The 15,971-nt window shown below is 43.1% G+C and overlaps 1 protein-coding gene across 1 annotated transcript in view; it reads left to right on the top strand.

Annotated features, from left to right (window-relative positions):
- TGFBR2 (transforming growth factor beta receptor 2) overlaps positions 1-13,667 on the top strand; it is an 80,492-nt gene extending 66,825 nt beyond the window's left edge. Inside the window, exons 5-7 of the mRNA XM_051961453.1 lie at positions 763-904; positions 8,461-8,588; positions 11,126-13,667. Coding sequence (XP_051817413.1) covers positions 763-904; positions 8,461-8,588; positions 11,126-11,305 — 450 coding nt within the window. The 3' untranslated portion in view covers positions 11,306-13,667. The remainder of the gene's footprint in view (positions 1-762; positions 905-8,460; positions 8,589-11,125) is intronic.
- Positions 13,668-15,971: the final 2,304 nt, after the last annotated feature.

Below are 15,971 nucleotides of genomic sequence, written 5' to 3'. Positions count from 1 at the left end.
CGAGTCACTTCTCTGGGTAACTGTCTGGAAGTAGACGTTCCAGAGAAGGTGGCAGACTGATTGGGAAAAGGGAGTTTCCATACCTTCTAGTTCCCTATACGAATGAAATCACCTGTCTCTGACCTGAAAGCTCTTTACATGTATGTATATGTGTACTGTGATCATACTAAATACTTTATTAGTGCATAACAGCTTTATTAATTAAGCACATAAATGTCCAGCCATCCGTCATTTTCTTGGTCTCAGGGGTTGACCAGAAACCCAAGCACTCTCTCATGGAACCTAGTGCTTCCCTTATAATCTTATATTCCTATCTTCCCAGGCCTATTTCTATTTTTTTCTGACCAATCTCCTCACTCCTATTTGTTCTCAACACATTTTCTTTTCTTTTTTCCCTTTTTTTCCATCCTTCTTTTTCTAATGTACCAGAGGCCACATTTATTAGGATGAAATTTGTGGAGTTGGCCGAGCCACGTTCCCATAGTGAGATACAAGGAAATAACTCCGTAAAGTGCCACTATCACCTCACCATGTACCATTCCATCAGGATATGCTCTGCTAGATCTGTAGCATCTCCATTCTTGGGCCCATTGTAATCTCTCTGGTTGAATCCATTTTACCTTTACAGATTGAACTGAGAAAATGTTGGTAGAAAAGAAATTTTAAGACCTTTTTAAAAAAATCCCCAAGATTTTAACTATAGACATGAACACTATCCTATTTTGAAAACCACACACAACTGGTTTTTCTGTTTGGTTGCAGGTTGGGACAGCAAGATATATGGCTCCTGAGGTTTTGGAATCCAGAATGAACTTGGAAAATATGGAGTCCTTCAAGCAAACAGATGTATATTCCATGGCCCTGGTTCTCTGGGAAATGACATCTCGCTGCAATGAGATAGGAGGTATGTGTGATTGGCTACATGCATTTAAAATGGCACCTCTTAGAGAACAGCTGGCTGAGTTGGAGAAGGAAGAGCTATCTATATTGAAAGTCCTTTGTTTCCTAGAAGATGGTAGATATTGCATAAGAACATTCCTGTTTCCAAAGGATGAGTCTCTTGTGTGTGTGTATGTCCATCAATTCTTGATTTGGGATTACAAAACCAAATCTTTAATCTCCTTTTGTAGTTAAGGCTTTGGACAAACATCCTTTCCTCTTTCTTACCTTCAGTTTCCTCATCTACAAAATAAGGGGGTGAGATTAAGCAGCCCCAAGGTCTCTTCTTTTCCAAATCTGTGATCCTCTGACTTTTAGAGAAACTACCTACAAAACTGAAGTCAAATATATTCATTTATTTATTTGTTCATCTATTCATTTAAAAAAAAGTTTTTTTTTTCAAAGTCCTACCATGTTAAATGTATCACTGTAGGCATGGAAATATCAAGAGATCATTGATTTAGATTTGAGGAGAATTTACAAGCCCCAAATGAGTAATCCATCCTACCCATTTTATAAATGAGGAAGACAAAGCTCATAAAGGTGAAGTGCCTTGAGTAAGATCACTCAGGCATTAGAAATAGTATACTATAACACAAATGGATTGGGCATTCGATGAGAGGTGGGTCTTAGTTCTGGTCCATCATCCATGAGCAAGGTGTGGGACTTAGCAAATCAAACCATCTTTCTAGCACTCATTTTCCTCATTTAAAAATGGGAGGAGTGTGATAACTGAATTAGGTGATGCCTTACATCTTTACCATCTCTCATGTTTTCTGATTTATACACCCCGCCTGGCTCTCAAGACATCATCTAAACTCAGAAGTTTCCCTCTGAGAGCCGATAGTGCTAATCATGAATCTGTGAGAATTTCAATAAGTTCTTTTCTTTTCTTTTCTTTTTTTTTAATCTGAGGCAATTGGGGTTAAGTGACTTGCCCAGAGTCACACAGTCAGGAAGTGTTAAGTGTCTGAGACCAGATTTGAACTCAGGTCCGCCTGACTTCAGGGCTGGTGTTCTATCCACTGCACCACCTAGATGCCCCTAATACATTTTAATAAATAAGAAAAGAAATAGATGTCCTTGGAATTTAGAAAACATGATAAAATGATTTGGGATTTCTTTGCTAAGTTTATAAACCCATTATATCTTCTACATTCAAATGGAGGAAGCTGTACCAAGGCAAAGTTAGACGTGATGTGAAAGAAAGTGAGTTCTATTGGAAAGAAGTGAGTTCTCTTTCCTTTTGTGTTCAGACAGAGAGTTATTATTTGCGGGATGTGCTCCCCACACACATCCCACAAATAGGGACTTGTGGGATAGAGGGGAACTTGATTTTCTGTGTCAGCTGTACTAAATGGCCTCTAAAGTTCCTTTCAATTTTCAGATACCATTAAAGTGGATATTCTTTTGATATATATATATAGATAGATAGATAGATAGATAGATATGTATATATATATCTATCTATCTATTTATATATATATGTGTGTATATATATATATATATATATATATATATATATGTTGTATTAAATGACCACTTAGACAGTTTTCTAGGATTATTGAAGCTTACATGGGATGCCTATCTTTTCCAAAGTTCTCAAAGTAACTTGATGTTACTTTGCAGATGAAACTTATTTGACCAGGTTTTTATTGTTGCTTTTGTTTTTGTTTGGAGCTGGGGAGGGTGGGAATGGACCAGAGGAATGGTTTCTTTGGTGTTAGAAATTTTAATAAGGGAATTCTTTCCACCAGTGCCCTTGCTTTGTAGCTTAGGGACAGAGAGAGTCAACTGGGATTCCTGAGAAGTTAAGTCCACTGCGTGTCAGAGGCAAGAAAGGGCCTCAGATTTTAGACTCAATTACTTTGTTTCAGCAAAACAGTTTGAATCTCAAAAGGTTTTGACTCAAATGTCTGATCATTTCAAAATGGAACCTTTTCCAAAATGGAGACTCATTTCAGAGATTACTGATGTCATTGACAGAAGAGAACTTAATCTCTCCAAATCAGTATTTGATAAGTAGCAGGCATCTGTTAGCCATATCTCTCGTGTCTTACTAGAACAAACCGCTTATTAAGGGCTGGATATGGGCTTCCGGCCCTGGAATCTCTCATTGTTATCCATCACCCCAAACTTTTCCTGTTGCTCTTTGCTGAGCCTAGCAGAATTAGGCCGGGGGGAAGAGGGGGGAAGAAGGGGGCGGAGAGAGCCAAGCTCCCTGCCCCTCCCTTTATAAAGACCTGAACTCAGAGGAGATATAAACACAGTTTCCCAAGGAAGGAAGAGTGAGTGAACCCTTTATAACCTTCAGAATCAGACCAGAAAACTCTTTAGGAACAGGAAAAAGGCGACTCCAGCCTTTCTTTGGTTTGATCTCAATCCCACCTTCCTGTTTCTTCCCTCCCAAACCCTTTTGATATTCTCTGGAAACTAATGCTGGTTTGGTCCAATGCCCTTCTTTTCTGTTTTGGTATTCTAATACCCTTCCCTCCTATGGACTTTGACATAATGATAATACTAATAAATAATAATAATAATAATAATAACCAGCATTTTATAGAGCTTAAAGGTTTGCAAACTGTTTCACATATGTAAATTCATTTGATCATTCTCTAAAGGAAGTTTACATAATACCAGGCTTCCTCTTCCTCAACATAAAGAGAGAATCTGTAGATTGAGAGTTGGCCTCAGATTCAGGGAAATCCGAGTTCAAGACTTCCCTCTGATTTGCTTTTGACACCATAATTTTGAGTGAATGAGCCCTTAAATCTTATTCCCCTTGAAAACTCAAGACAGTGTACCTAGTTCAATATTTACAGATAAATACCTTTTTACTCTCAGGGATCACCATTTTCCTTTGCATAAAACAACAAACTTTTTAAAATATATTTTTTATAATAATAGCTATTTATTTTTCAAAATACATGCAAGGATAGTTTTAATATTCAAGCTTGCAAAACTTTGTTTTGCAAATTTTTCTCCCTCCTACTTTCTTCTCTCCCTCCCCCAGACAGTAAGTAATTCAATAGACGTTAAACGTGTGCAATTCTCCTAAACATATTTCTGCATTTACCATGCTGCACAAGAAAAATCAGATCAAAAGGGAAAAAATGAGGAAGAAAAAGAAACAAGCAAGCAAATGACAACAGCAACAAAAAAAGTGAAAATGACTATGTTGTAATCCACATTCAATCCCCATAATTCTCTCTCTCTCGGAATGGAGATGGCTCTCTTCATTGGACTTAAATCATCTCATTGTTGAAAAGAGCCAAGTTCATCACAGTTAATCATCACATAATCTACAACAACTATTCATTAATAAGTCAGGCACTGTTCTTAAGCATTATGATTCAAAGAAAGGCAAAAACAATTTACCCTCAAGAAGTTTATAATCCAGTGATAGACAGCATGATAATAACCATGTGCAAAAAAGACACAAAGAGGATAAATACCAAGGCCCATTAAAAAGAGATAGATTTGACCCCCAGTTATTATCCCTTATTACCCTTTCTTTAGTATGACTTGCTTTCTTATATATATATACTGTTTCAATTTTCAGTGAACTACTCCAAACAATTATATTAAATATCCAGGGTAGGGTTCTTAAACTTTTTGTTTAGAGTCCTTTGAGATTCTGGTAAAAAAAAAAAACATATAGACCCCTTCTCAGAATAATGTTCTTAAATTCACAAAATAAAGGAAGTGAAAATAAAAATTTGAAATCAACAGATTTTTCCCCCATTCAAATTGATGGACCACTGCAATCTCCAATACTTAACTTCTCTTAGGAGGTATGAGAGAAATTAAACTCCTTGCTTTGCTCATCTACATCACTCTGAAGACAAAGTTAAGAACCATCTATTCCAGGGTGTCTGGAGTACACCTAAAAATCCCTAACGATTGTCTGAGAGTGCCTGGAACAATTATAATTCCTGATCCCCACCAAAATTATTCATCTGAATTTGTGGTAGTAGAGTATTCTCACTTCATCAGAGCATTAAAGTTTTAAATCACATCCTAATTGCTCCAAAGTCGCATTGCATTTTCAGGCCTTAGTTGGAAGTGGAAAGAAAGGGGAAATGATGAGAGGTGGGATTTAGAGTTAACTCTTTGTTTTGTTTTTAAAAGGGAAGGTGGAAATTAGGCTGTTATCCATTAAGGGATGAGTTCTTTTTCGAAAAGATCATTGATTATTCCACTAGATGGGCCTAATTTCTAGGTTGGGGTTAGGGGAGGCAACGGGAGTAAATGGTAACAACACAGACCCCTTCGGAGCAGCCCTTGGCAGAACAAGCCAGTTCCATTTTCACGTCTTCAGTCAGTGCTGGCCATAAAACAAATGCTTCCCGAACCCAAATGCTTTGTCTCCTGTGGGGCTGGCAGGGGAGCAAAGCAAGCAAGAACTGAAGTTTGAGAGCAGCAGAAATGGCCCCATGAAGGGCCATTGAGGTCATCCTCCGGTTGCTACAAGAACAAGCAGACCCCCCAATAAAATCAGCAACAAAGAGGAGGAAAATCAGAGGCTAGGCTAGCCTGAGTTGCCCTGGTTTTCCTGGGGAGCCTCATTTGGAATGCAAATTGAGAAACTCAGGGGCACTGCTTGGGGAAAACTTCCCCATTCACTTCGTCAACAGCACAGCTGTGTGCCAGATGCTGGAATTCCTGAGGAATATTATTTCTCCCCCAAAGACCTGCCTTCAGAGTGAAGTAGATGGAGCGAGTGAGGAAAGCTAAATTTCTCTCATGGCCAGAAATTAAGAGCATTGGCATCGGTGCTGGAGTTTGCCTGTGACTCTCTCAATGAGTTGGGGCCCCAAACCCAAAGGGAGGAAAACTTGTGTTCCAACAGTCAAGGAATTAAGTTTCTTCACAAGGGGTTGCTGTGACTTCTCAAATAGAGGAGGGAGAGTTAGGGCGGCTGGTGAGCGGTCTCTGGAGCCAAGGCAGAAACAGGAACTGGTTTTGATTAAAAATCCCTGCTGACTTGGCAGGGCATGATTTAAGGAAGGAGGAAGGTTGGCTATTACATCATCTTGGTGAGGCAGTATAGTCTCTAGGGTGTAGACGGTCCAATAATAGATTTGGGAAAAAAGGGAAAAGGACTGATTTGTACCCAAAAAAAATTTATAGAAGCTCTTTTTGTGGTGGGTGAAATCTGGAAATTAGATGGGCGCCCATCGATTGGGAACAGGCTCAGTAAGCTGTGGTATATGATTGTGATGGGATATTATTATGCTATAAGAAATGACAGGCAGGATGATTTCAGAAAAACCTGGAAAGACTGAGATGAACTGATGCAAAGTGAAATAAGCAGAACCAGGAGAACATTGTATAGAGTAACAGCAACATTGTAATGAAGATCAACTGTGAATGTTTAATCCCAGACCATTTTAGGAGATAGTCTAATCTCTTCCTGTCACTGAGAAACCATGACCCAGAGCAGGGACATAATTGGTATTTTAGGTCAGAAAGGCAAGAGTTGAATCCAGATCCAAATCTAGCCAAGATGCAGTCTAAAGCCATTGATCCTGAACAGTAGGCAGCTGACACCCGATCATACTTCTTAGTGAGAGGAAGGAGAGAGTGCTTGATTTGAGAGTCAGAACAAGGGGACAGGAAATGAGTCATCCAAATAAATAGTGAGTTTCTTCCTCTATAAAATGAAGGTCCTTGACTATATGTATCCAGCTCCCATTCTGTGATCCCGTGATCCTTCTGGTAGTTAGGGATCCTTCTGGCTCCAGCTCTGGTGCTTGATATGTGGGCTTCTCACCACAAAAAAGTCAGGCTCAAGACTGGTCACTGTTCTGAGCAGGAATTCGGAGAGTTAATGTTTATGCATTATCGCCACAAATCTGGCTGTCCATGCACTGATAAATAAGGTGGTCACTTTAAAAACTTGATTCACCCATTCTCGGGGTGACAAACATCCTCCCTCCTCCCGCAAAGAACAAAAGGGGCAACATTTAGAGCAGGAACCAGTTGGATGTTGGCAGTGGCTTTTAGTAACAAAAATAGTCAATGAAGCCATTTATTGGTGGAGGGTCTTGGGGGAAGGGACATTGTTTAGAAGTAAACAGCAATCTGATTACTTCTCAGAGTTGACATAAGTTAATTAGGAGGAAGCCTAGTCAGCACAAATATAGTCAGATGTCATGTAGCCCATAATGGTCGGGAAGAACTGAAGGTACTTTAGAGAACATCTGCCCTAACCCTCTCATCCTACAGAGGAGTTACCTGAGGCTTCGGGGGCCGCTAGGGAGCTCCATAGTGCACAGAGCTCTAGGCCTGGAGTCACTACCCAGCCCCAGAAGTATTCTCAAAGAGAACAGGGTTTTTTAATCATTATTATATTACAAAAAATTAATTCCTGCCAGTTGGCATCCCATTATCTAAGAACTGGTAATGCCAGTGGCCAAACTATTCGGGCTGTGCTTGCTGGCCTAGTGACTGGTGCTCTCACTCTCTGTCTCTGTATGTCTCTGATCCTCCCCTCTCACACACATACATATGGCATATATGTATGTATATTTATACACATATGTATGCACACATGCACACATATACCTACACACGTGCATATATACATACACATATACACACACATATTCAATTAATAAGCTTTTATCTATCTATCTACAGCTCCCTGCCCCTAATTGGGAGGGAAGAAGCCCTAGCCCTTCATAAAAGATATTCACGGTCAAGCAGAATTCCCAAAAATGCATGTCTCCGTCTGCACCCAGATTCCACCATCTCTGTCAGAAAATGGAGAGCTATTTTTAGCTGGTGGGGCCATACCCCAAACAGGTGGTGGGCTGGAGTTTGCTGATCCCTGTTCCATGCAGCACAATAACAATCTAAATGACAAAGAAAATGGGGACTGTCCTTGGTAAGATGGAGCCATCTGAGATTGGTAGATAAATGTACAAATTTCTTAGGCACTTACTGTGGGGAGGGGTGGGGGGCTTATGCTCACTGTATGCTTTGGAGATGACCCTACACCAGTGAAATTGCTTGTTCCTGCCCCTACTCTTATACATGATACAGGACTAGGCGGGATTGTAAAAAGCGTATAGAACAATAACCTCATTTTATAGCCGGAAGATTACTGTCTTTCCTCTATAACCTTGGACGATCGCTTCTCTTCATCCATAAAATGAGGGAGTTGATAACAATTGAGCCCTCTCATTGTATAGAAGAAATGTTTATAGTTGAAGGGAACAGAGACAATCCAGGGAAGTTACATGATTTAGCCAGAACTGCAAAGGAGGAAAGCTCAGAGGTGAAATTTGAATCCCTGCCCCTGACTCAAGAACCAGGGCTCTTTCCACTGTGGACTGTGACACAGGAACTGTCTCCAATTCATTTTACTATCTTATCTGTGCTTTCCATGGTCCATGGGACATTGCATATGCCAACCAGTCCCTTCCTATTACTCGCTGTGGGTCATTTATTCCGTCAGTCCATCCCAACACTGCTGCCCTCCTCAGTGGTTCTGTCTGTGTATTCTCTCGGCAGAGGTCAAGGAATATGAGCCGCCATTTGGTTCCAAAGTGAGAGAGCATCCCTGTGTTGAAAGCATGAAGGACAACGTACTGAGAGACCGGGGTCGGCCCGAGATCCCCAACACGTGGCTCAGCCACCGAGTGAGTATTGGCCAAGCCCGGCAGGAATTGGCTCTGGGGTTGGTGGAAGAGGAAGTGGATTTAGAGCTGTTTTCCCAGGACTCTTTGCTTGATGGACTGGTTGTTTTTAAGAGAAGATCCTATTCCTATAAATGTCAATCCCAGACCAGCAGGTGCTTTCTAAATGGGGCATTCAGTATAGAAGGATTTAGGAAGATATGTCATTTTTTCCGAGCTGTTGTGTCCCACTTCAGCTGCCCCACTGTCAGAGTGTATTACATATAGTATTTATATTTAATTTTCCCCTCATTTTCAGTCCAACAGAAAACTCTTGACAGCTGGGAAAAGTTTTGTTTTTTATGTTACTTAGGTTGAGATATGACTTAAGATGCAAATGTCTGTGTGTGTGTGTGTGTGTGTGTGTGTGTGTGTGTGTGTGAGAGAGAGAGAGAGAGAGAGAGAGAGAGAGAGATAGGAATGGGAGAAAAGGAGAAGGTGCTAGGTGTAGGATGAGAGGAAGGATTGTGGATACAGAATAGAGAGAGAAATATTTGATTTATACAAGAGAAGGCATAAGAAGAGAGTAGTTAGGAGCAAAGGGAAACAATGAAGAAAAGGGAATTGGACATGGGTGGATCAGAGAAATTCCTGTTCAGGAAATCCTGTGGCGTCTTCACTGAAGAGTGCTCTTCCCTGAAGTTTCCAAAGCACTTATCGAAGGAGCAGAGATTTAGTTAAACAGACCTGTATTTGTGCCTGCTATGTGCCAGGAACCGAGTTAAGTGGGGGAGGGAAAAATAGCCAGGTAAAAAGCAGGCTGTACAAAATAAGCCTTTGGTACATTGGAGGGAAATCTCAGAGGGAAGGACCCAAGCATCTAGGGGAATGGAAGAGGCCCCTCACAGCAGTGAGGATGAGCTGTGAAATTCATCATACACACATATATCCATGTTTTGCAGAAAAAGAAACTGAGGCTGAAAGAGATGAAATCACACAGGGATATGGCAAAGTCAAATCAAACTCCCCTTCTTTGACCCTGAATTTAGCCTTTTCTCCGTGTTACCACATTATTCTATGAGCTAATGAAATGATAAGGGGATAAAGAAACCCAGAAGGAGATGAATATTATCAAGGGGTGTGTGTGTGTGTGTGTGTGTGTGTGTGTGTGTGTGTGTGTGTGTGTGTGTGTTGTGAGAGAGAGAGAGAGAGAGAGACAGAGACAGAGACAGAGACAGAGACAGAGACAGAGAGAGAGAGAGAGAGACAGAGACAGAGACAGAGAGAGAGAGAGAGTTGACTTTTGTGATGTCCACAGAGAAGGACCCTCGCTATAAGGCTACTGCACATGCAGTGAATATCTTTGGCTAACCTATAAGATGATGCTGAAGTTTTCTGGCAGACATCAGAAGTTTTTACCAAGATACTAAGGTTTCTGTCAGGGCAGGGCATGTTTGATAAGAAATGAAAACAATCAATATAACTCAGGAAGATAGATGGCACAGGAAGAACCCAGTCTGTCAGGGCTGAAATCCAGTCCCTCTGATAAAGCCTAGGCCAGCTCAAAGGCACTGCAGGCCCAGCCTTGGTCTGAGGTGTTTCCCCTGGTGATTGAGGCCACAATAATCTTTCCCCCCAAGGAACGCAGCCCCCTTTCAAGTATGGCCGGAGCCAGCCAGGGTTCTCTCTCTGCTGTATCTTCCTTCCCCTCCCCTGCCGTAGGTTTGGCGTAATGAAGCCATTATTCATGGTGATAAAATTCTGGAATGAATTTGCATAATACATTTTTCCTCTTAATGAGATTTGTCGCACTATTGATTTCAAGTTAATGCTTAATATTTAATTTAATTTACTGCCTGTAATTACAGCGGCAGAACAAAATAAATGTTGCTTGTGTACAAACAATAGCATTCCACTATTAACAGCACTATCCGTCAATACCACCAATTAGGTAAATGATGCAATTAATTCAGCTTCATGAAATCATGAGGTGGGGGAGGGAGACTTTGAGGTTTTCTAGAAATGGAGTTGTGGGAGCAGTCACTGAAAATCCTGGCTCCTATAGCTCTGCCTGTGCTTTAACTGTAGAACTGGGAGCAGCCAGAAAGTGGGGTCATTTATGAGGCTTATTGCCCCCATATTCATGGGAAACAGACCGTTTCTACTAGCTGGCTAGGGGAATACTCAGTGATGTCAAAATTTAGGGGAATCGGGTTGGATTTCTAGAAGTAAGGCTTCTGGGGTGTCAGGAACACTCTCTAGAAGGTGAGTTAAGATAGTGTCATGAATGGATAGAGGATCTGAAGGAGCCTTGGTTACCCAAGTGATTGCCTTCATGGCGTAGGCAACTCTGATTCTGAGATGGTAAGTTGAGATTGTGCTTTGGAGTGAGGGTATCTGGGTTTGAACCTGGACTCTTCCTGGGGGATTGTAAGCCAGGATCCTCACACTAGGAGACTTCTCAGGCTATCTCCAGACTCTTCCCTCATGGCTGAGCTTGTCTGGGTTTTCTCTATGTTCCCGCCTGACTCCCTGATCTCTCTTGACTTTTCCCCCTCCAGGGCATACAGATGGTTTGTGAGACTTTGGCCGAGTGCTGGGACCACGATCCAGAAGCGAGACTGACCGCCCAGTGTGTGGCTGAACGTTTTGAAGAACTGAGCGATCTGGACCGGCTGTCGGGGAGAAGCTGTTCAGAGGAGAAGATCCCTGAGGACTGCTCCCTGAGCACCCCCAAGTAACCTCAGGCTCAGCTCGTGGTGAGGGCCAGGACGCTGCCCATCCATGCCGAGGGCAGGAAAACTCCATCTGATAAGTGCCTTGGTCTGGCTTCCTGTGAAACCGAGGGGGTCCCTGCACTCCCTTGAAGCCGGGGCTCCGGAGAGGAACTGGCTTTGGTGGGAACCAGCAGCAGGCGGGGAGTGGGTGACATAAAGCATTCTACGCCTTTGACATTGTCATAGGATAAGCTGTGTTAGCACTTCCTCAGGAAATGAGATTTTTTTTCCCCTTTCCTTACAATAGCCAATAACAATTGCACTTTATTAATGCCTGTATATAACTACGGAATAGCTATGTTTTATATATATATATAAAAATATATATCTATATCTATAGTTCTATCTACAGCCGTTCTCTGTAGAGACGTGGAAGCCGAGGAGATTATCTTTGTGTCAGAGGAATGGGGAACGGGAGGCCGCCCTCCAACAGCATTAGCTCTTCTCCCCTCCCCTCAGATAGAGGCAAATAGCCACTAAGGAGTGAATTGCGGCATCCCACATCCCTGCTTTTTCCCCATGTTTCCCAAGAATGCCAAAGCTCACTCCTGACCCAGACCAGCACTTCTTAATCCTTGTTCTTCTGTGTTCTCTGGGGGTTCGGATGATTCTGGCTCGGACTTCTGACCGAGTTCTCCTGGCCTCTGACTCTGGGATCGGAGTCTCTTGCACCTATCTCATCATTGGTCAGGAGCCTTTAAGAATCTGTCTCCTGCTGTGTTTGTAGGCTAAAGAGAAACATGGGGAGCAGCTCCCTATGAGCCCCCCCAAAATCAACCAAAGCCAGACAGATGTTTCCCATTTGCCTTACTTTATATTATGTGGTTATAATTTTCTTTATGAAGAAATTGTCATGTATTTAACTCCTGAGCCCTCCGCCACTACTTACTTTAACTCCCCCCCCCAAAAAAAAGAAACCATTTGGCCAAATCTCTGCTCCTTACCCCTACTGGATGTGTACCCCGTGTCTTAAACTGTTATTTTAGCCTCTATTCTTCTATGCAAAAACCAATGAATTCCATCTCTCCCCACCCCCTGAATGCACTGGGACACTTTGGCGTTATGGAAAGATGATAGATGATATTGTTGTAGGCCTGCTTCCCTAGACCTTATGGGAAATGGAAGTCCTGTTCTAACCCTAAGCTTGCACCATTGTTCCTCTGGTTACTCCTGATGAGTCCCTGGTTTCTTTCTCTGGTTTGGAGTGACGGGAGGTATGATCCAGTGGGATTGATTTCCTGGCTCTGCCATCTCTGATGGATCATTTTGCCATCCAAATCTGAATGGAAAGAGTTATGCTAACTGACTTTTAAGGTCCCTTTCAATCTAAAACCTGTGCTTTCTCCCTCACCCTAAATCCCATCCAAGATCTAAAGATAGACAAAAACTTAAGTCTCCATTGGAAGGTAAAGATGGGACCGGGACCTCTTCCAATATGTTTCTTTAAGGCTTTGTCGCCCAGAGGCCTTTGCTATAAACGTCAGTCAGCCTCCAAAGCAAGGGTTTCCAGGTCTTTCCAGAGTCATCGGTAAAGCATTAGGGAATCTTTGTCAGTGACTTCAGAGGGCCTTGCTAGGTGGCCCAAAAGGAATACTATTTCTGTACTTTAAGAGCTTTAAAAAAAAAAAAACTCAGGCAAAGAAGCTTGACTAAAAAAATGCTTTTTGGAGCTCCCTCTCTTATCCTCTCTTCGAGTCATGAATGTCTCAAGAGAAGGGAACTGCAGACAAAGGAGCAGCTCAGATTTTTTTTGAACAGGGTGGGCCATGTAAAGAGATACTGAGCTAGAACACAGAAGGGGAAAGGCACTAGCCACCCCAGGAGACTGCATTAGTTGTGGGGGGGTGGGGGAGGAGAGGAACCTGAGTCTCTGCTGTCTATCCTAAAAAAGCCATTTTCAAGTCTAGTGCCTTTGGACAGCTGGGGCCCATTGACCTCTAGTGGTTGGTGGGTAGAATCCTCAGGGACCAGCTCATTCGAGGTCTTCCCCCTGGCAAGTAATCCACATAAACTGGAATGTAGTATAAAGTTATACTGTGGCCTGTTTGTATTTTCTCATTCAAGGCAAAAGACTAAGGAATAACGTCCTGTAATTCCTGGAGATGCCAACTTTTTGTTTTTGTTTTTTTCTGAAACTACTACACCTAAAGGGAAATCTTTATTCTTTTAAGGAACATTTCAGCTGTACATGACATATGAAATAGGAATGTGAATTATATATATGCTTTTTTATCAGATGTTTCAAGCACTTATTTCCACTCTAAGCCGTTTTTTAAAAAAATAAATCTAATGTTTAAGTCAAATAAAGCAATAATGCTCAGGAAAACATCGAGTCTGTGGTTCCTTTGGATGTCGGCAAAGTTGGCAGCCCTTTTATGTATTACACACGTGTGTGCCCCCCAAGATATATACACACACATGCTCACACAGACACTCTCTGTAGGTACAAGTGCTCACTGTGGCTCTGAGGGTGCACATTTTCCCACTTGTGGCCTTTCCCTTATTTCTTTGAGCAATCCCATCGCCAATCTTATTTTTTCCATTGGAGAGTGGTGGCCCAAGCAGACACAACCGAGCACCGGTGACTCCAGGAACAGCGGCTCTCCGTACCCAGCAGGGTGGAAGCCTCCGTAGATCACAATCATCCCTCTGCCCAGTTCAATCCAGGGATCATTCTGAAGGCCTCAGGTCATAGATGGCGGGAGACCATCTAGTCCAACCCCTGATGAGAAAACTAAGGCAGAGGGTGACTAAGTGGCTCGCTTAGGACCATCTGGGCAGCAAGGGTCTGAGATAGGAGATAAGTCTCCTCGGGCCATAGAGGGGAGGTGATAAGGTTCCTTGAAACTCTGGATTCAGGGTTTTATTATCCTGTTATCTCCCTGCTATTGGCAAGGAATATTGCTAACTCCTTGGATTAAGCACCAGGCCTGGGATCGATTTCTTTGGCATAAAGGCCTCCCAGATGAGGTACCTCCTCTCACCAGTGCAGGCGAGGAGGTGCTTCCCCTGCGGCTCAGCGCCCAGAGCACGGAGGCTATAATGTCCTGCCTGGTGGGGCTCGGGCAGCGTGTCTCAGAGGAAGAACCCAGCTTCAAGGAAAGACCTACTGTTCCAGGAGGAGCAGCAGATAAAATCAATATTACAATAAACCTTATTAAGCCACTACGGGATACAAAAGGAAGCAAAGGTTTCTCTGCCCTCGAGAAACTTACAGTCTAACGGGGGAGATGCATGTGGACGATATGGACAAAGCAAGCCCTAAGCAGAATAAATGGGGAATAATAATAATGTTCAGGAAAGGCACTGAAAGTAAGAGGGGTTGGGAAGAAGCTCCCGTAGAATTTTAATCGGACCTGAAGGAAGCCAGGGAGGTCAGTAATCGGGGACTGAGGAGGGTGAATATTCCGGGCATGGGAGAAGAGCCAGAGAGCAAGCAACGGAAATACAAAAGCTGGCCTCAAGGAGGTCACGATGGTGTGGCTGGGAGTGGGGAAGAAATAAGATGGGTTACAAATTCCCAACTCCTTGATTTATTAGAATAAGCATTTATATAGCAGCATCTTTGCACTATATGAACTATTATCGCATCCTGGCAACAACCCAGCAGATAGATGCTGTTATTATTCCCATTTTACAGATGAAGAAACTGAGGCAGGCAGGTCCATTGCCTCCTGTTGTCTGAGGACACATTTGAACTCTGGTCTGACTGGAAGCCCAGTGCTCTGTGCACTGTGGCGCCCCCTAGTGTAGCAAGATGACATCAAATCTTTGGCAACTTAAGCTGGTGCAGGAATAAGGGATAATGGGAGATGATGGTCTGGTTTCAGTTGCTCTTTTCAGCCCTGTAGGAAGAATCGAGGAGGGTCTCTAACACAGTATGCAGACCCCCTGTGGCTGAGCTGGGGGAGGGGAGGGACAAGGGTGCCCCTCCTTGAACAGAATGGATAGACTGTTCCTATCTTTGGAGGGACTCTCACACCAGTGATACGGAACCACCTTTGCCCGTATTGTATGTCTAACTGGGTCTGGATTTATCTCCCACACATGAATTAAGCCTTCCTGGGATCATGCCTTATTTTGCCACTTCCTACCTGTGTGATCTCAGGCAAATGACATCACTTGTCTGGCCCCAAGTTTTCTGTAAAAAGTGGTTGGGGGCCAGGGAGAAAGCTAGGTGGTGTAGTGGTTAGAGCCCCAGACCTGAAGTCAGGAGGACCCGAGTTCGAATATGACCTCAGACACTTAACATATCTTAGCTGTGTGACCCTGGGCAAATCACTTAACCCCAATTGCCTCAGCAAAAAAACAAACAAAAAAAGGTGGACTCTGTGGCTATTGATTAAGTCTTTGATCTGACTTCCCAGCTTTCCCTCTGATTCCGATTCCAGGAATAGTGGAAGTTTGCAACCTGGATCTGCCAAAGTTCCTGCCAAAGCAATTGATCCAGGACAAAAGTGCCTTGACCCGTGTGCTGTGCCAGGGGAGCTCAGCTCAGGCCCCCTTAGCTTGGCTGGCAGGAGCACCTGGGACCCCGGATGGAGAGGTCCGATGGCCTCTTCCAGCCTCCAGCAGAAGCTCGGCGCCCAGGAGCCATTGTCTCTGTGCAGTTGGCGTTATCGCCTTGCAC

The sequence above is a fragment of the Antechinus flavipes genome, chromosome 5 (assembly GCF_016432865.1).
Source record: "Antechinus flavipes isolate AdamAnt ecotype Samford, QLD, Australia chromosome 5, AdamAnt_v2, whole genome shotgun sequence".
In the NCBI taxonomy this organism is placed as follows: domain Eukaryota; kingdom Metazoa; phylum Chordata; class Mammalia; order Dasyuromorphia; family Dasyuridae; genus Antechinus; species Antechinus flavipes.
Note: the sequence above shows the minus strand (reverse complement) of the source record. Positions and strands in the feature narration are given on the sequence as shown.